The 21,613-nt window shown below is 39.3% G+C and overlaps 1 protein-coding gene across 1 annotated transcript in view; it reads right to left on the bottom strand.

The window, feature by feature from the left end:
* The window catches only part of GRM7 (glutamate metabotropic receptor 7), a 1,162,681-nt gene that overhangs the window by 604,320 nt on the left and 536,748 nt on the right, over positions 1-21,613 (bottom strand). Inside the window, exon 3 of the mRNA XM_075553170.1 lies at positions 3,527-3,668. Within this exon, the coding sequence (XP_075409285.1) occupies positions 3,527-3,668 (142 nt within the window). The remainder of the gene's footprint in view (positions 1-3,526; positions 3,669-21,613) is intronic.

The raw sequence follows: 21,613 nt of genomic DNA, 5'->3' as shown, positions 1-21,613 counted from the left end.
GGGGAAGGGACACATCGGTCAATGTAAGAAATGAAAATAATAATTTATCAAGGGGCCACAAGGGGGAAGGGAGCTGATACCAAGGTCTCAATAGAAAGTAAATGTCTAGAAAATGATGAAAATATATGTACAAATATGATTCATACAATTGATATGTGGATTTTTATAAGATTTGTAAAAGCCCCCAATAAAATGATCTTTTAATAAATAATAATGATAAAATAAAAAGGAGACGAAGACAGGTGTACTACTGAAATAACCTGTCTGCAGACATCCACTGACAGAAACATATTTAAATATTTTATTGCTTGAGATAAACTCATGGATATGTGAACTGAATCCTAGTACATTTTTATTTACCTTATTATTACTTTTCATTATAAGTCCACATAGTTCAAACACTTTGATAGAAGTGTACACTCACAACAATATCTATTCTCTCTCTCTCTCTTCTCTCTCTCTCTCTCTATATATATATTTTTTTTTTAAGAGAAATATCTTTGACCCAGGACTTTCCTTTCAAGAGATTTTTCAATATGTAGAAACAGCTAACAAACAAGCTTACTGCAGCATGACTTGTAATAGGACCAATGAGCAACACCACATGCTAAATGGAGGAAAGGATGAAGTTATCAAGTGTTTTATTTCATTTGGATCAAAATTCTTGTCAGTGGAAGCAGTCAAGAGATCAAAATAATTGCTTTGGGAAAATATGCTGCATTTTTAAGTATTTAAAATAAAGGCGTCACTTTGAAGATTAAAGTGCACCTACAAGTTATGGTATCTTCATTTCTTTCACACTTTACTTTAATGCCAAGTGCCAAACTACAGTTAAGTAAGGCATCCTACACATGGTTTAGTTTTCTTTTTGAACTTGTTATTGTGAGTTAGGTGAAGGTTTCCAGAACAGATCATCAGGTTTACATTCAGCAGTTCATATGCATTTTGTTTCCTCTCATCTGCTGCAATCTTCTTACTGTACCATTTACCCACTTCCATGTAGTTTCTTTTTCCATAACTCTTCTTTTTTTTAAATCACTTTATTAGGGGCTCATACAACTCTTATCACAATCTATACATACATCAATTGTGCAAAGCACATTTGTACATTCATCATTCTCAAAACATTTGCTCTCCACTTAAGCCCCTGGAATCAGGTCCTCATTTTCCCCCTCCCTCCCTGCTCCCTGCTCCCTCATGAACCCTTGATAATTTATAAATTATTTTGTCATATCTTGCCCTGTCTAATGTCTCCCTTCACCTACTTTTCTGTTGTCCACCCCCTGGGGAGGAGGTCACATGTAGATCCTTGAAATCAGTTCCCCCTTTCCAACCACCTCCCTTCTGCCCTCCCAGTATTGCCACTCACACCACTTGTCCTGAAGGGATCATCTGCTCTGGATTCCCTGTGTTTCCAGTTCTTATCTGTACCAGTGTAAATCCTCTGGTCTTGCCAGAGGAGCAAGGTAGGATTGGGATAATGATAGTGGGGCGGGGTGGGGAAAGCATTTAGGAACTAGAGGAAAGTTGTATTTTTCATCATTGCTACATCGCACCCTGACTGGCTCATCTCCTCCCCAAGACCCTTCTGTAAGGGAATGTCCAGTGGCCTACAAATGGGCTTTGTGTCTCCACTCTGCACTCCCCACCTCATTCACTGTAAGATTTTTTGTTCTGATGATGCATGATTCCCTAACAGACTGGACAGGAAAACAATCCTAAAGGCCAACGAGCAATTCTTTAACTACAAACTTTTCTTTCCATCACTCTGCTTAACCCTCTATCCTATCACAAATGCTGTCTTTTTTATCTTAAATGGTTGATTTATCAAATATGGGAGGGAGTTGAGTGCCGGACCTGAATGGTGACAACAGTCTTGGGGATTACACCAGTCTTCATTGTCTCTTTGCTCTCACTCTATCCAAGACCACCTAACCAAGGAAAGGTATTCCCATATGCATTGTCTCATGCATATGCATACAACACTGAGTAATGAGTAGGGAAGACCAAAGAAGAATTGATGCATTTGCATTGTGGTGTTTGCAAAAAACATTGCAAGAGCATGGCCAAAAGAACATACAAATCCATCTCAGAAGAAGGAAAGCCCAAATTCTCCTTAGAATCAAGGACAGCACAACTTCATGTCACCATGTTGGACATACTATCAGGAGGGGCAAGTCCCTGAAAAAAGGACATAATGTTTGGTAACATAGAGGGTCAGCAAAAAAAAGAGTAAGACTCTTAAAAAGATAAATCAACACATTGGCTGAATCAATGGGTTCAAACAACAATGATTGTGTGTGTGACGAAAACAAATTTTTGTTCTCCTGTGCATAGGGTTTCTGTGAATCAGTCTTATTTGAGTGGCCCTTATTATTTATTTGTAAATATAACATTTACAATTGGAAAAGCCTTCAGTTAAACTTCAATTTCAATCTATAAGAAAGTAGTTAAATAAAATATAACCCAATGCCATCAACTGGATTCTGACCCATAGTGACCCCTTTATATGTTTTCCAGGGCTAGAAATCTTTATGCGAACAGATAACCTCAATTTTCTCCCCACAATCAGATGTGGGATTGAACCACTGACCTTGTGAATAGGATTATAATGATTATCCATTAGCGCCTCCAAGGGTTCTATATAAATGAGAGTACATGTGTAAAATGTAATCAGGCACAGCTACTGCAAAGACTGAACAAATCTATAGTTATGTGTATATATATATACCTGTGGTGGTATATATTCATCATGTCTCTAGAAATATATGCAAGAAACTAGTAATAGACATTGCTTTTGGAGATGAGAACTCATTAGCTGGGGACAGAATGGATGGGACACTTTGGGGTTTGTTTTCTTGTATTTTTTAGTAAATTTTGTCATTTTTCATTATGAAAATAAGTATTCTGAATTATAATGTTGCAATTGGAGTGAAAATAAAGAATATTAGAGTTCGAGAGACATTCCAAAACCCTCCATGTCTTGTTGAAAACTGTAGAGAATAGGAAAAAGACGGAGTCAAACTAACAATCATATTGTTTAGTCTAAGGTGCAGCGAGTGGAGAAAAAAGGAAGAGAAACAGGTGGAATGGTAGATTTGGCAAGTTTGGTTTCAGACTTACTGAGTTTAACATTAGTGATTCAACAAGAATTACAGGCCATTTTTCTTTTACATTATGTCATTGTATTCCTTTGATTAAGAACAACTATTCTTTGGATCAAAGTCTGTTACATTTTGAGTTTTTAATAAAAGGATCTTTCAGTGGTCTAGTGGTTTTTCTCTTTTTACAAATAATTGAATAAGTTTTGTTTGCTCATCAAAGAAAGATACATGACAGCAACATGCTGCTGTTTCCATGACGCACTCTCACTACTTCCGTTGGGATAGAATGCATGCACAGACTTTGTCAGTACATAATTACAGCTTTGGTCCTGTGCTATCATTTCCGCGTTCTCTTCCAGCATCCTAATCTGTCTCCTAAAGTTGCCACATGCATGTTAACAAATTTCACCAGTCATCCTTACTTTATATCTTCATCGTTGGCAAAAATCACGACGGCTCTGGAGTTGGGGGTGTCCAGGAGCTGTTTGATAATTCTATCAAAGTCAATGGTCCTGTCTTTTCGCTCTTGGGGGATTCTCACGGACTGGGCAATGCAGAGCCCACCTGTTTAAGAGAAGAAAGCAGAGTGTCAGTATAATTCCCAAAGAGTCAACAAAAGAACCAGGGGATGCCTGATATTTTTTGTTCTTTGATGCCTGATACCTGATCCCTTTGACACCTCATGGTCACACAGGCTGGAATGCTTCTATTGTGTGCCCACCTTTCTGATAAGATCCTTGAAGACAAATGTGTGCATAAGCAAATGTGGTAAAGAAAGCTTATGGTGCCCAGCTATCAAAAGATATAGTGTCCAGGGTCTTAAAGGCTTGAAGGTGAACAAGCAACCAGGTAGCCCAGAAGCAACAAAACCCACATGGAAGAAGCACACCAGCCTGTGTGACCATGAGGTGTTGAAGGGATCAGGTATCAGGCATCAAAGAACAAAAAGATCATATCATTGTGAAAGAGGGAGATAGCAGACTGGGGTCCCAAAGACCATCTGTAGGCATCTGGACATCCCTTTACCAAAGGGTCATGGGGAGGAGATGAGCCAGTTAGGGTGCAGTGTAGCAACAATGAGCCATACAACTTTCCTCTAGTTCTTAAATGCTTCCTCTCCACCACCAACACTATAATGATCCCAATTCTACCTTACAAATCTGGCTAGACCAGAGGCTGTACACTGGTACAAATAGGAACTGAAAACACAGAGAATCCAGGAGAGATGTACCCCTCAGGACCAGTGGTGAGAGTGGCAATACCGGGAGGGTGGAGGGAAGGTGGGGTAGAAAGGGGTAATTGATTATAAGGATCTACGTATAACCTCCCGTGGGGGATGGACAACAAAAAAGAGGATGACAACAAAAAAGGGAGATGTCAGACAGTGTAAGACATGACCTAATAATAATTTATAAATTATCAAGGGTTCATGAGGGAGTAGGAAGTGGTGAGGGAGGGGTAAAAATGAGTAGCTGATACCAAGGGCTCAAGTAGAAAGCAAATGTTTTGGGAATGATGATGGCAACAAATGTACAAATGTGCTTAACATATAATGGATGTATATGTGAATTGTGATAAGAGTTGTACGAGCCCCCAATGAAACATTTTTTTTAAAAAGAACCCGAGGAAGTCATTGGGGAGGAATTTTGAGTTTGAGTTCAAGGTACTTCCTTGATGTTGCTTCTGATTGAGGAAGGCATAAGACTGCATGCTTGACTCCTGAGCTGTCGCTCCTACTTGGTACCTTGTCCATGGCATTACCGAGCTTCCTTTCTTTGCAATGCACTTAGAAATGCGGATTCTGTCTGAGAATACCAATGACACTGATCTGGGGACCTAGGTTTAAGTGAGTAAAAGACGGTCCACAAAGGCAATCAATACACGACAATAGAACTATAGTTTTCCACAAATACTACATACACAGCAGTTCAAAACTGGAGCAGGTGGATGCACGATTATCTGAATTTTCTGCCCTCTGCATTCCCAGAGCTTTATTTCATCATATTCAACATTGAAAGCTTATCTCTTTGTCCACAACAGGACTAAGATGAAAGAAAATACAAGAATGCCAATTTTTATAAATCATAGAAAACCTTTTCTTAACCTTATACTAAGTACTCAAGCCCTTCCTAAGTGTTTTCCACAGGCTCTTCTGTTTAATCTTATTAACCCGATGCAACAGTTAGTCTTATGCTGCTTATATTAGGGGACAGGGAACAAAGTAGGAAAATATATTCACTGCAATTTCTCAGAGACTTTACACTATTAATTTAAATGATAACTTTCATGATGTTGGCAGTTTAGCAAGCAACAGATCCACATCCCCACTCCATTATTCATTTCTTAGTAACATGCCCAAGGCCTAGTGTTTTACCAAGATTACTTTTGTGAAGCCTTGAGAAGGAGCAAGGGGCAGAGAGGATAAGTGAAGCAAAGGTACCAACAGCAGGGCTAGCAAACCTTGGAAGGAGACAGGCAGAAAGTCCTGTGCTACTTCGTATGTGTTTTGGAGATACCCGAGGCAAAGGCAATGAACTTGCAAACACATTGAAAAATATAAACTCTAATATAAAATTAAGCCATCACTACACTCTAACCTCAAATAGTGTTAAATAGATACATCTATATGGTTTTCAGCTTTTGGTGAGCATAAAATTGCCCATGGACTTTATATATATATATATGTGTGTGTGTGTCACACAACATTACCAATCAATGTAACTTAACTGTAATACTTAATTAAGTTAATAATAAAGTTTCACATTATTTTCACAAGTAAAAATGGGCATTGAACAAAATAGATCATATCTTTGACCATAAAGAAAACAGCATATTCAAAAGCATAGAAATTATGCAAAGCATGTTCTTAGACAAAGTAGAATGAAAGTGGGGATTAATAACAGAAAGATAACACACATTTTCAAACATTTAGAATCTGAGCAATATATTTCCAAGTAGCCTATGGGTCAAATTGGAGTACCCTGTGCCTCTTAGAGTAAACTGGAAGCTAGCAGTCCCCAAACAGAGAAATCAAGGATGAGTTCAAGGGTAAACCGCTGGACGGTTTAAACTGTTAAAAATAATTTGATTATCTGAAATGTAAACCTTTACCTAATTTACAATAAAAAATGTTGAAAAAAAGGAAAGGAAAGAAAACTTTAGGCTAACTGGGGAATACTACTCAGGATGAAATAAAACATGATCTTCTAAGAAATAAAAGAAGATAATGATAATTCATTGCAAAGTTGCTACCCTAATGTTCAATGATTTTACAAAGAGAATTACAGACCAATATCTCTTATGAATTACTTGCCATATTTTCTTAGTATAATGTTAACAAATTCAATGCAATATATATATATACATACATATATATATATATATATGAAATGAGTTTAATTCAGGGATGCAAGGCTAATGTGATTTTTTTAAAAAAATCAATCATCGCTATTTAACTTATTAGTATAAATAAGAAAAAATTTGAGGCCACTATTAAAAAGAAAGGAGCCCGGGTGTCTGAGGGGGTAAGCATTTGGATTGCTAACCACCAGGTCAGCAGTTCAAAACCATGAGTGGTTCCACAGGAGAAAGGTGGGGCGGCTATTTACTGTCATAAAGAGTTGCAGCCTCAGAAACTCACAGGGGCAGTTCAGCCATGCTTACAGGAGTGGTGGTTGGAACAAACTTGATGTCAATGGGTTTGATTGTTTTGTTGTTAAAGCATGTCCATTAGAATTGTACAATTGCTACCACAAGCAATCTGAATAATCATGCATCTAATGAAAATTTGCAGATGGAAAATATGCACATGATGAAATGCTTAACATTAAAAATGCAGATAAAAACTAAAATAATATTGCACTACTCACAAATAGTTTTGAGAGGGAGAGATTAAAAATATCAATATTGGAGAAGGTGTAGAGAAGTAGGAATTCTCATTCATTGCTGGTAAGGATACAAAAAGTTAAAGCTATTTGGAAAAGAATTTGACTACCCTTTAAAATGTTAAACAGAGTTATAAATAATCAGTCGTAGTGCTAAGTATTTACTTAGTGAACTGAAAATATATTCATACAAAATGTGTGCAAATGTCATTGAGTACCTTACTGTGATAGGTAGGTTTTTTTGTGCCAATAGGAACATGTGGGATTAATCAGGACGCAGTTTGATTGGAGGGCAAAGAGATAAATGGCTCAGCAAGGCCTGCCCCTCTTTCTCTTACTCTGTGGTGATTGGACCAATGTGTGGTTGCTTTATCAAGTTCTCTGCCTCAATTTGTTAACTGCTCTACCTATGGGACAAACCAATGGATGGATCTTGTCACTAGAACTAGAGGTTCCTTCAAACCCGCTTCACCACACCACATTGCTGGTGTGTTAATCGCTTGAGCTTGTGGCTAGTGGATCCTGTCGTCTTGCATTGCTTGAGTTAAATATCCCATCTGGGCCTGCTTTACTAAGCTCCTGCGCTGCTGATTATTGGTGATCCACCCTGCTGTTTGCTGCCCATGGCCAGGCTTCCTTCATTGCTCTACAGAAGACCCAGCTGTCTGCTCCCTTGACCTGGACCATCAGCCCTCATGAGTTGAAGGATTTCCAGTATATTAACTGTTCCACATAAGTGAGTTGAACTGAGCCCTCTTTAATGCTGTGTGAACTAATTAGCTATTATATTTCTTCATGCTGTATAGATATAATATATAGAGAGAGAGAGAGTGAGAGAGAGAACCCTGCCTACAAACTTACTATCATGATTATCTTTGCAGCTTTCCTGTAAATCTAAAATTATTTAAAATTAAAATGTACATATATGTATGTATGTGAATATATATATATATATATATATATATATATATATATATATATAAATTAAACCTAGTGGAAAAGTGGACTGCTAGCTGCAATATCAGCAATTCTAAACCTGCAAATGTCTGTAAGCACTTTATTATTATTACTATCTTTTAAACTTTCTTGTAAATATAAAATTATTTCAAGGTAAAATTTTGCATATATGTATGCATATTGCATATACATCAAATATCCCAGGTGCTGTATGACAAGAACCAAGGATACTAAGGAATAAGTACAAGCTACAATGAAACCATAAGGCAAAAACAAGGTTTCAGTAATTTTTGGAATACCAATTGAAATGTTTCAGAAAGCTCACCAGGGACTAAAAGCATCCTCTCATCTATGCCAGAGAGTTTGGAAGACTCAGCAGCCAACAGACTGGAAGAAATCCCTATTTGCACTTATTCCAAAAAAGGTGACCCAATAGAATGCTCAAACTATAGAACAATATCATTGATATTACACACAAGTAACGTGTTGAATATCTTCCAACAATTATTGCAGCAGTTCGTCGTCAGGGAACTGTCAGAAGCCGAGACCAGATTCAGAAGAGGATGTGGAACATAGAGTATCATTACTAATGCCAGATGCATTTTGTCTCAAAGCTGAGAATACCAGGAAGATATTCACTGAATTTTATTGACGATGCAAAGGCATTCAACTGTGTGGACCTTAATAAAGTATAGATAATTTGAGAACAGGAATTCCAGAACACTTCATTGTGCTCGTGAGGAATTTGAACATGGATCAAGAGGCAGTTGGGTGAACAAAACTAGGGCATACTGCAAGGCTAAAGGTCAGGAAAGGTGTGTGGCAGGGTTGTATCCTCTCACCACACCTGTTCAATCTGTATGCTGAACAAATCATCAGAGAAGCTGGATCATATGAAGGTGACATCAGGATTGGAGGGAGGCTTATTAACCACCTACAATATGCAAATGACACAACTTTGCTTGTTGATAGGGAAGACTACTTAAGGCACTGGCTGGTGAAAATTAAAGATTGTGATCTTCACTATGGATTGTGACTCCATGTGACAACCAAATCCTCACAACTGGACCAATGACATTATCCATGTTAATAGTATGCTTGATAGGAGTTATCAAGGATGTTGTCTTACTTAAATCCACAATCAAGGCTCAGGACGCACCAGTCAAGAGATAAAATGAGTTGCATTAGGTAAATCTGGTGCACAAGTGCTTTTTAGACTATTGAAAAATGAGGATATTTCCTTGAAGATTAAGCGCTCCTGACCCAAACCATAGTATTTTCATTTGCCTCATATGCATGTGCAAGTTTGACGTTACATGAAGGGCAAAGAATAATTGAAAAGTTTGAATTGTCGTGCTGGAGAAGAATACAGAAAATAGCATGGGCTCTAAAAGAAGTGATCTGTCTTGATACATGCATGGCCAGAGGGCTCCTCACAGGTCAGGACAGTGAGGCTTCATCTGACACACCTTTGACGTGTTATCAGGAGAAGGACATCATGCTTGATAAAGTAGAGGCGCAGCAAAAAGAGGAAGGCCCTCAATGAGACGGACTCCAGCACAGGGACAATGGTGAGCACGGGGCGGGACTGGCAGTGTTTCCTTCTGTTGTGCATCGGGTCACTCGGTTAGAACCGACCAATGACAACACAGCGTTGCTGTGAGCCCTCCTGGGCCTGGACTGCCAATTGCGGAGTCAGCAGGTGAAAACTCTTGGGGTGAGATGTAGGGAGAGAAAGGTGGCTTTTATTTCACTACAAGGTTCAGTCTCAGAAATCCACAGCATATTCCATCCTATGTGGTCTCTGTGAATTGACATCGTCCCAATAGCACCTAGTTTGGCTTTTGCATTTGGATAGAGTTGCTAAGTGTCAGAAGCAGCTTGATGTCAATGGATTGGTTATGTTTGATTGGGTGGAATTATCTATCATTGTATCCTGGCCATAAAATAAACGAGTTCTTTTTTAAAAAGTGGCAGAAAAAGACCAGGATTTTGTATTTTAAAAAACCTCAACTCAGGGATTCGCATGCATTTCCAGTCACCTTCTAGATATGCTTGTTAGAAGGTGTGGATAAGGTGTGAGATGCTGCTTTCCCCGCACATGCCCAGATGACTCTGTTACAGGTCTGGGAACTCCACCTTGAGAACTACCGCGCAAGAGTCACTGCTTTGGGTGTTCAGGAGACCAGATTTTGAGAAACACTTTTTTGGTTTCTCCATATTAATTGTAGCCAGTTCCAATTTTTGTAGGGTGCTCCCAGGATTGTGAAATAGGGTGAGAGAAAGAAGGCGTGAATCACTGGCCCTGTTATAAAGCTTACAATATGCAAACAGAGAAGCAGAAAAAAGAAGTATCCATAGACAACGGCATCTACTGTTTAATGCCAGAATTCCTCCTGGTCTGAGAATCACCACGGAGTCTAATGAGATGAAATCATCAGCAAACTGCCCTGCTGAGGCTGGTGGTGGGACAGGAGAACTGTCCTGGAGCTGCTAGGGAAAATAACTATTCTCCCACCTTCTCAGCAGGGGAAAGAGTACCATTCTGTATGCAAACCCAGTTTCCTATCAGGATTCAATTACAGCTGTGTGATTAAGTAAATTAGCATGAACTCCATTTGGTGATGTGATTGGTGGAGGGTGGTCTGCACCTAGGCTTCAGAGCTCAGCCAGTATTGTTGAGTACAAGTTGTTTATTCCGGTTTTAACTTCTGCTGACAACTTGCATTTCCACCCTACATATACTCAATAGGAATCTGCATTTTAACCAGATAGACTCCAAATACGAATTAACTGAGGCTATGAAAGAATTTTCTGAGAATATTGTTGAAATGTAGATTCTGACTCTGGATATCTGGGGTGGAAATAAAAGTGCTCAGCAGATGGCTGAACCAGGACGGACGGTTCAAAGCCCTTCTGGAAGAACAATTGCATGAAGCTGGGTCATGGCAGTTAAGTCGCTCCTCTTTGAACCACCCACAGGTGAGCAAAATCAAACAATTTAACAGAAGGAAGGAATTGGCTATTGCTGTGGTAATAGGAATATTACTGTGCTTATAATGCTAAAATGTGAAGACCAAAAAGACTGGCAGCTAGAGACAAGCAAGCCATTCATTTGTGGTCTTCCGTGCTTGAGAAGGTCGCCTTCTGCCTGCTAGACAGCTGATCATCTCATTTCCTTCAAAGCCACCGGAGAATAGAGCAGGTTTCAAAAGTCATTTATATGGAATGCAGATAACTTCAATATAAGCATCCATGTAGACCAAACCCATCCTGGCAGGACTATATCATTGTGGAAAATAAATAATAGACTCCTATGCCTGCCAACAAAGGCTGGATTCATCGATCAGCTTATTTCTCAATAATGATGATAATGCTGAGTATACCACATTCTCCTCCGAAATATAATCATATTTTCATCCCAGTCACTGCCCAATTGAATGTGAGCATTACCTCCATGGCTCATGTTCCAGCTTAGTCCTTCACAGTGGATTGACCTTGCTCACCAGTGCACACCTGTGCCTGGTCACCACAGTGTATAAGCAACCTATTAAGGAATGGAGCCTCGGTGGTGTGATGGTTTAGTGCTACATGGTTTTAGTGAATGAATAGCTGTCAGACCTCTAGCAATCTTCTATCATAAAATTTATCGACTAAGGAACTGTACCTGTGAAAGGAGGACAGGTGGTAGAATCCTGCCTTCCACGTGGACAGTGACTATTTACCTGTGGGTGGAAGCTTAAGTATTACTGGGATGCTGACTGGTTTTCAAAGTAGCTTCCAGGCTAAGATGCACTAGGAAGAAAGACATGGTGACCTACTTTTGAAAATCAGCCAATAAAAATCTTTGGTTCACAATAGTCTTGACTCCACGGTACTTGAGGCCCTAGTCTGAATAGAGGGCATCTATTTACACCTAACAACATACTTGAGAATATACTACTTTAAGGTGAAGAAATGAACACTATTACAGTTGAGGGCTTATTTAATTTCCATATATAAAATAACTGCTAAATCAATACACACCCTTGCAGAACTTAAGTAGAAGAATTATACAGTATCATCATGTGTGTTGCAAATGGAAGAGCCATGTCACAGATAGGACAAACCCATGCATGGCATCTCAACTTTGACTGACAAAGTCCACTGTCTGCAGTTGTAAGTGATACATGGTACTGAGGTAAAGAGAAGAATCTCAGAATCCATGAAATCAATCTGTTTTGTTTTTTTTTCGATGAGAAGCTGAAAACGGGTCAGTTTTCTGTCTCCCATGATTACCTAGCAATTTGTAACAGCAAGAGCAACCTCAGGAGATAGACCACAGATTGTTCCCATTAAAAATTCCTTTCTTTCTGAAATGATTATGGATTATTTTCCATCTAATAAGCAGAAGCAGTAGGAGACAATGTAAAGTTTGCAATTCAGTCCTGTAAGAGTTTATACACAACACCTTTCTACTTAGGATTCAGTATACTATTTAGATATGTCGATTCAATTTAGCAAATATTTATTGAGTCTCTATTATGTGAACGAGTCTGGAGGGGAGTAAAAGGAGGAATATAAGAAAGCACTAAAAGAGTCTTAGCAGTGAAATACTATGGTACCCCATTGCCACTCGGGAAACAAGTGCCAGGTAATTTATAAGCACCTGTGATATTGATCCATGTAGAAACTTTGGCTCGTCACTTTCTATACTTCCAATATCATTGTGTTTTAAATGTATTTGTATATTCAATAGTCATATCCTTGTGAGGTATGGATCTGCAAACATTCCCTTTTGGAATAAGGAGAAGTAGAACACTCTGGAGAGTATTAACCTAAACACAAATTGAATCGCAACGCACCACTAGAATCTTCTTCTTCCAGTCCTCAATAAGTGACAGGACAGAGCTCTTATCAGTGTATACTGAACACATTTAGCTAAGAGTAAAGTAAGCACTACACTAGGAGCTAAAGCAGTAACAGATCTTGTTAGAACACCCGACACATATTTAAAGGAAGAAAGTCCGTCTTAGATGTTCTACATGACCATCACAGTGGGTATCGGAGAAAGGACAGTTCAAAAAAGAGAAGCCGAGTTGGAAAGGTCATTACCGATAAGATAGGGTGACCTTCTGTGCCCCCCTTATTCTATGCTAATATATTCCTGCTCTTGCTCAGTATAAAAAAACATCAGCACCAATCCAGGAACCAATACTGTTCTTCCATTTTGAAAGCTCTCTTTTAAGTTAGGAATGCCATGTGATCTACGAAACAGGTAGATCATAACAGAAGATGATTGGGGCAGGAAATGTTTGCTCTCTTGGGAGAAATGAGAAATTGAGAGTGAGAGATTCCTCCACTTACCATGTGAATATTTTCTCCAAAATTACTGCCCTCTTGGGACCAGCGGGCCACACACAGCAGGATAAAAAATCTGCATATGGCCAAGAGGAAGCCAGAAAGGTAAGTAGAAGCTGAGTCCCCAAACCATGGTTCCTTGAGCAGCGCCTACCTATGGCTGGAGTTAGTAGACCAACTATCTTGGAGAAGAGAAAGGAGAGAAAATTCCCCCAGCACAAAACCCCATTTCCTTTCCTCCAGCATCTCTACTGCAGAGATGATTCATCAGCTCTCTTCTGCTTTAAATGTTTCCTTGACAGTATTTTCACATGCTCAGAGTTTTTCTTTCCTTATAGTCTCCAAAGCTGTGAATTCCTTGAAATTGAGACTCAGTTAAGATTGTGTTCAATTGTGAAAAACAACCTGATTGCTGGCAGTCTAAATGAACCGGGAGTGTGTTTGCTACCTGCAACCAGAAGCCAGGGATGCTAGGAGTATTTTTTGTCATCGAAATCTTCATCGGTCCTGATTCTAATCTCTTTGTTCCTCTTGCACTCTTCCACTCTGTCTCCTGGCTTGACCCTAGGAGCTTATCCTGAAAGCCAGGCGACTAAAGAAACTAGAAACAGTACCCAGGAAGGTCCTGGTGACAGCTAGATCGTGAATTCAGGGTTCTTGATATTTCTTAGCCACGAACTCTTTGCATAATATTTGAAATATCAGTGCTTCTCATTGGGATTGAGAGGAAAGAGGGAAGAAAAGAGGATGTGATATAAGAAAATGAGAAGCGAGGCAGATGACCACTCCCCAAATACTCAAGGGTCAGAAATCAACAGCAAATGAGCGGACACACAGAGAGAAGCGCTGCTCTGTTAAGTACGGGGAAGAGCTGTGGTCTGACTGGTGAGCACGTGCTTGTTTGGCAGAGGACTTTGCTTAGTTAAGCAACGTGGCGTCTGAGCCGATAAAGCTGATCCCAGGCACAATCTACTCATGCAAGCCGGGATTAATTCAAATTTACTTTTAGGCCCAACATGGTGGCAAACAATTCTCTGTGAACATGCTGGGTAACTTTAGGGACCTTGTTTTGCCTGAAAACAAACTTGCATCATAATTTGGGAGACAATGGAGGTTTAAAAGAGTTCTAAACAAAACCAAACCACAACTGCAAAGCAAACAAACTCACTGCCATAGAGTTGATGCATGCAGAGTCATGACAACCCTATAGGACCAGCTGGTGGTTTAGAACTGTTGACGTTTCAGTTACCAGGCAAAAGTATAACCCACTCTGCCACCTAAGCTCCACAAACCCCAGCTAGTAGGAAAAAACTGAACTCCTACCGGGAGCAGCCCTAGAGGCCGTCTTAAAAGTGCCTCATAGGGTTTCCAAGCAGTCATCATGGAAGATCTTCAGGCTGACACGTTTGGGGTGAGCAGCTGAGTGCTTAAGCATCGTGCCATCAGAACTCCCAGTCTTGAGTGGAGCTACGCATGTTCTAACGGATTTAAACTTAGAGCTGCTGAGCTCCCAGAACGCACAGCACTGCCAGCCCATGTTCTGGATAGTAAGCACGATCCAGAGAAAGGAAGAGAGCGGCTCAGTCAGCATCAGAGCTGCGGCTGGAATGAAATGTTTTGATTGTCAACTTTGGTTCTCTTTCAGCTGGTGAGAATACAGTGAGTTACTCTCTTTATAACTTTATTTTCAATTAAGGAAATTAATTTCTCTGTTTTTTAAATCTACATTAATGAATTCGTTCACTGAAACTCTAGCTTAAAGATAATTGTGGCCTAAAGTTTAACACAACTTATGTATCTATGAATAGACAAATGGATACACAAAATTTTGTATGTACCCACAACAGGGTACTTTTTTATCCCTAAATAAAATTTAAGTACTAATAGATGTCATCACATGTATAAATCTTGAAAACATGATGCTCAGGGAAATAAATTATGATGCAAAAAATAAAAACAGACAGCTATCATATGATCCCACATCAAAGGAATACCAAGAATAGAGAACCAATTATCATGCTTAGAGGCAGGAGATAGGCTTATAACTGAAGGGTAGGAGTGGTGGAAACTTCTGGAAATGGATAGTTTTAATGGCTGTCGAACATGTTGGAGTTAATGTCAATGAAATGTACATAAAATTATTTAAAGGCGCAAATTTTTGGATGCATACTCCTGTCTCAAAATTAAAAACCATATATATGTGTATACTCTGTATGTGTGTGCATGTGTGTATTATCCACCAGGTCTCAATTGCTATTTCAGTTACTGGGATAACAGCAAGCAACAAACTAGACAAACATCCACTCTCATGAGAATACATTCTCCAAACCAACTCACTGTCATCGAGTCAATTCGGATTCATCGTGACCCTATAGGATTGTATAGGATAGTGTACTATAGTGACCCTATAGGACAGAGTAGAACTGCCCCTGAGGTTTCCTAAGACTTACATTTTATAGGAGCAGGAAACCTTATTTTTCTCGAGAGGATACATCCTAGTAAGGCCAGTTTTTTTTTTTATTTCTCTTTCAAAACGGTAAAGACCCCTGTGAATGTCTTGAACTTCGCTTACACTGAAAATCTTCATATAGAACATCAAATTTTTCTCAACCACTAGTATCCACCCTGGTTGCGAGTGGGCTAATCAAGAATGTGCTCAGTTTCAGGAAGCCTTTGGGAGGCAAGATGTTCCTTTCCCTGAACAAGATTCGAGAAATTGGCTGATTGTTTCCAGTGGCCCGTTTTTCCTGTGGCATGAGCAGCCTCGACAGTCAGAATCAATCGACTATCATCTCCACGTAGTTCCCCCATCATGATGCACCTCTGTGCATCTCTGGTCAACAACAACGAAAAGGTCAGTTCATGAGGGTAAGTCATTAGTGGGGTTTCCAAACTCTGCTTTCATTTATGCAGTCTTCACATAGATGTGCAAGTAGGAAACAAAGCAGGCATATTTCATGATTCCTTTTAAATCTGAAAAATTAGGGCATAATTGAATTTCATGGTTGTGTGGGAATCTATCCAAAGAATTTCAAATGTAGTAAGAGTAGCAGAGAAGCAAATGTGGAAAGAAAGACTATTCTATTTCTAGAACAGGAGTACTAAAGAAATTGCACTGCCTTTTTTAATTCTCTAGTAATCTGGGTTTAGTAAGCAGTGTTTGTTTCTTTGTCTTTTAAAAACATCTCTATTATTATCGTCCAGGCATAAATTAAGAGGGTTACTGTGAGCTGTAATTGACTCCATGGCAATGAATTTGTTTGTCTTTTCTTTTAAAAATATCATTCTTTATTGGTTCTTTCACTAAAACAATATAGCTTCTCCACAAAACTCCATTTATTAAAAAAATCTCTATACCAAAAACCAAACTCATTTCCATAAAGGTGATTTTGACCCACACCCCTATAGGACAGCTAGAACTGCCTTCATGAGTTTCTGAGACTGGAATCCTTCATGGGATTAGAAAGCCTCGTTTTTCTCCCTCAGAGTGAGTTTATGGGTTTGAACTGGTGACATAGCAGTCAACAACCCAAAGCATAACCACTAGACCACCAGGGCTCCTGGAAGAGGAAGATGATTGAATCTGCATACTGTTGACTTGAAAGGGACTAGTTGAATTAAGAACTCTAGACTCATTCTACATGTAGCAAGGTAATGCTTGATGAAATATTTAAATATAAAGCACTTATCTTTGTAAAGAACTATAAAGAAACCATGCTTTCATATGATTACACTATCATTTTGTATAGCAGTTGGCAACATTGGAGATTAAAATTAGAGTGTTACAATGTGATTAGCATTCATTGAAATAGTGACCTCTGAATGTCAACGGATAAATTAAATTAGATTGAAGAACCGAGTTATTTGTCATTGTCATTTTCTTCGGCTCTAGTTTTTTCCCCTCAGCGTACCTGCTAAGATACACTAGGACTGCAGCAAGCAATCACCTCCCTCCAGGGTACACACAGCAATAAAAGCCATTGTTAAAGAAGTTGAATATTTATCATTTTTAAGAAACTTTGCCACTTATCAGCATGCGCATCCCAATCAAAAGAGGTGGAAACAAATGAACCTGCATCTAATGGATTTAGAAATGTCACTGTCATCATTTTTCACAAGGTCCAGAGAAGTCTCTCCCGTCCTCACCAAGGAGTGTGGTACTAAAAGCTGACGTACGGTACGCTGGTTCTTCTTGCAGGACTATAGGTAACATCTGCTGCCACTTACCACCTCTGAGAACAAGACAAGTGGTTTTGCATAAACGCTTCCAAAATTTCCAGAGACAGCGTGAATCACTACCATACAGGGCAAAGATTTCACTAAATTTCTCGTGAGTATTGGATAGAACAAGACATTTGAAGTAGATTTTCTCATATTCCAATTTACAGGTCTGCCCTTAGAAAAGCCTGTCTCACCCTCTGTCTACACTCTTCAGAGAATTCAAATGCCAGTAATCAATCACGACAAGGACCATCAAGTTTGGGAATTCAATACTTCCTGAATTCTTAAATCGCAGGTGACATTTTGAAGACGCTGCTGCAGTAAATCTCTTCAGCTGTGGTTATGTAGCCATTTGAAAGTTAAAAAAAAGAAAGAAAAGCAATGAGTTGTCCAGTTGATTCTAAGTGATTTAACCAAAGTTGTATTTCATAAAGCTGAAGTCCTGATCTAAAAAAAAATGCAAATGAAAAATCCAACCCACTGCCAGTGAGCCAGCCCTAATATCAACCATACTGGACAATGTAGAACTGCTCATTTGCATATCCAAGAATCTGACTATTGATGGGAGCAGAGAGCCTCATTGTTCTTCTCAAAGCTGATTGGAACCCATGACCATACCGTTAGCAAGCCAATTTTTAATCCACAGCAATACCACGGGCCCTTCCTACTCTAACTACATGAATTGTATGGCCATCAGATCAATTCTGCATCAGTGACTCTGTACAGGACAGGGTGGAATTGTTTCTGGGAAACCACGAAAATCTTTATAGAATAATCACCCTTGCAGTTAGCAGCTCAATGCTTAACCCCCAGTCTCCAGTGCTTTCACCCAGGCTAATTATGAACCGGCTAGTGTCGTCAGGTAGCTCCCCACTTAGAGTAAGCGTAGAATTGTTGAAGCTGTAGAACTCTTTGGCAGCAGACGGACTTAGCTTTCTCCTCAGCAGTGGGTGGATTTGAACTGTTGACTTTACAGTTAGTAGCCCAATGCTTACAGGGCAGCACCAGCAAGGCTCACTCCCAAGGATGATGTTTGTCTTTGTTTTTTTCTGACAGTGTTTTCAAAAATGTTTTGGGGGCATATTTGTTTTTATTGTGATTTAGTAATAGCAGGTGAGGTAGTTTGTTTATTGTGCCAACTTGGCCGATAAACACATGTGGGATTAATTGAAGGACAGAGGGCTAAATGGCTCAGCGAGCAATGCCTCTCTTGTCTCTTGTTCTTTGATCATCGGACCAGTGTGGGGCTACCTTGCTTGTTCTGTGCCACAATTTGCAAGCTACACTCCCTGTGGGACACCTAACCCATGGACTGTGTCACTGTAATTTGAGGTTCCTGCAAGACCTGCTTCACCACACCATTGGAATTCACAACTCTTGAGCTGGGGACTGTCGGAGACTATAAACTGGCTGACTGTTGGTGACCTGCCTTTCTGTTTGCTGCCTGTGCCCGGATAGCCTGAATTGCTCTACAGAGGACTACCCGGTGACCCTCAAGACTTGAAGGACTGCCAGTGTCTCACAACTGTCTCACAGGAGTGAGTTGCACTAGACTAATTGTACTGCTTTATAATATAATTAACTGTTTAATTCTTATGTTATATATCTATATAAATATATATAATTATTAGCATTCTGGTTTTGTTTCTCTAGAGGACCCTGTCTAACACAACAGGAAAATATTTTCATTCTCAAATACAAAGCATATCCAAAATACTAATAATTTACTATCACATGTGAAGGACATGAAAGGATCCCAGGCAGAGTCAGCCCTCTGCTCTGGAAGAAAGAGAGAGGATGGTCTTCTCGCATAGAGTACAGCCAAGAGATCCTTATGATGAAATTCTGCTCTGTTACCTGGAGTCATTATGAGTCTAAATCAACCTGATGGTATCCAAAAACAGCGACTTCAGGATAAATTGACCAATTACTTCCTACTTTACTTAAAGGGAAGAAAGGCACAATGAACTACCTCACAACAAATATGAGTTTTGATTTGCTCTGGCAAATTTCCTTCCCAGGAAGGCAAGGTCCGTGTTTCTCATTGTTCAAATACCTTAATTAGAGACCAGGATCAGATTTGGGTTGTTGCCTCTTCGACAGTGTTATGAGTTAATGCAATTCCTGAATACATGCCCATCAAACTCTAAAATTAGTTGCTATATTTCTGCACGGCATATGGATTCAATCTACATTCCACTGAATTTAAACTTCAAAAGCTGTATCCACTAAAATTAGCTTTGGGTTTCAGGATGTACTCCAGAAGTTAAAGGAGGAGAAAATTAGATAAGGAAATGGGAAATAGAAAGGTGGGAATGCTGAAAGATTCAAGAATTCTCCTGTTTCTCTCAACCCAAGCATAGTATTGTCCTTGCAATAAAACCCAAACCAAACCTGTTGCCATTAAGTTGATTCTGGCTCATGTGTTAGACAATAACAGAACCCCATAGGATTTTCTGGCTGTAGTTTTAAAAAGTATTTTAATTGGCATTTACTTAATATATAATTTAATCATTAAATCATATTGAGATTTTTTTTCATGCTTAGAGGGTTTATTAGGGAACTTAATAAGCTGCCATGCCAGTGAGAAAAACTCAGGGTTTATTATCCGGATATGTTATAAAGGTCTGTGAAGTCAGCTAGTAAATGCCCACGGGGCATACCACTCTGCTATAAGTCTCACCCCAAACAATCAACTTAAGCACCATGGGTGAGCAAATCCAGCTCACCCTCCTGCCCAAAAGCACTCTGATTTACTTGCTCAGTGGATTGGGTAGTCCACCATTCTGTCCCGTGCTCTGGCTCCTGGTTCTGCTGTTGCTCCTCTGATGATACCATCTGGATTCAGGAGGTTCACTGTGCAGGGAGCTCCTGTCTAGAGGGCATGCTCCACTCCTGGCTCTTGCTGCTAATGAGCTCTCTCCTCTTGCTTTTCTGAGGGCTCATTTTATCTGCATCAGGATGGCACCCCAGGGGATCTTAATCGCATTCACTCACAGGTGAATCCTGTAGTAACTTTCCCTACCCTCTCACTAGACCCATGCAGGGAAAGGTCATTTGGTGGGAGGGAGAGACTTCATCTAAAGGAGGCACATTAAATATTTCACTGCCCCAGCAATTCCCAGATATTTTTCTCTTGAGGATTGCAGTCGTCTAAATATAAGTAATCTATGTGGGAAATCAACTTTTAACTATTGTTTGGGAATGTTGGGATTGAGGGTGATTCTCCAAAATTGACAAATTAAAAGGATTAGGAAAAGCCATTCCTGGTCAGTGAAAATATAAATTTTCTCTAGATAACCCAAATGAATACTCAAATGTTTGCCAAGAGTTATTGGAAATTTTGTTTGAAAAAAATTAAGGGTAAAGGTTTCTGAAACAAGCTGTACATGTTGAAAAGAAAGTATAAATGAAACAATAAGATTCTCTCAGCTTCAATAGATGAATGTCAAAATGCACAGTACAAAGAATAAAGCTTGCCATGTCATATGTTTATGCTTATTAATTTATTTAATCCTGATAATAACTCTTTAATTGCACTGTCTATCCCCATTTAACAGCTGAGAAACTTCATGGAAAAGGTGGGGTCCCACAGCTCATAAATTGTAAGGAAAGGGTTTGACATCATGTGTTCTGACTTCTCAGCTTATGTTTTTTTCTACTTTATCGCTTGGCTTTTCACTTGTATTATTTTTCCCTTACTTTTATTGGAGGTTCTTACATCTCTTATCACAATCCACACATTCATCCAGTGTGTCAAGCACATTTGCACCTATGCCGCCATCATCATTTTCAAAGCAATCTCTTCCCACTTGAGCCCCTGATGTCAGCTTCCCATTTCCCCTGCTTAAATCATATTGAGATTTGTGTCATCATCACCACAACCAATTTCTGAACATTTTCTTCTTGAACTCATTTTTTAAATCAATTTATTGTGAGCTATTACAACTCATCACAATCAATACATACATGCATACATTGTGTCAAGTACGTTTGTACAAATATTGCCATCATTAATTTCAAAACATTTTCTTTCTACTTAAGCCTTTGGTATCAGTTCCTCTTTTTTATCCCTCCCTCCACACCCTGCTAACCTCATGAACCCTT

The sequence above is a fragment of the Tenrec ecaudatus genome, chromosome 6 (genome assembly GCF_050624435.1).
Source record: "Tenrec ecaudatus isolate mTenEca1 chromosome 6, mTenEca1.hap1, whole genome shotgun sequence".
NCBI lineage: Eukaryota > Metazoa > Chordata > Mammalia > Afrosoricida > Tenrecidae > Tenrec > Tenrec ecaudatus.
This window is presented reverse-complemented; position numbering and strand designations above follow the sequence as displayed.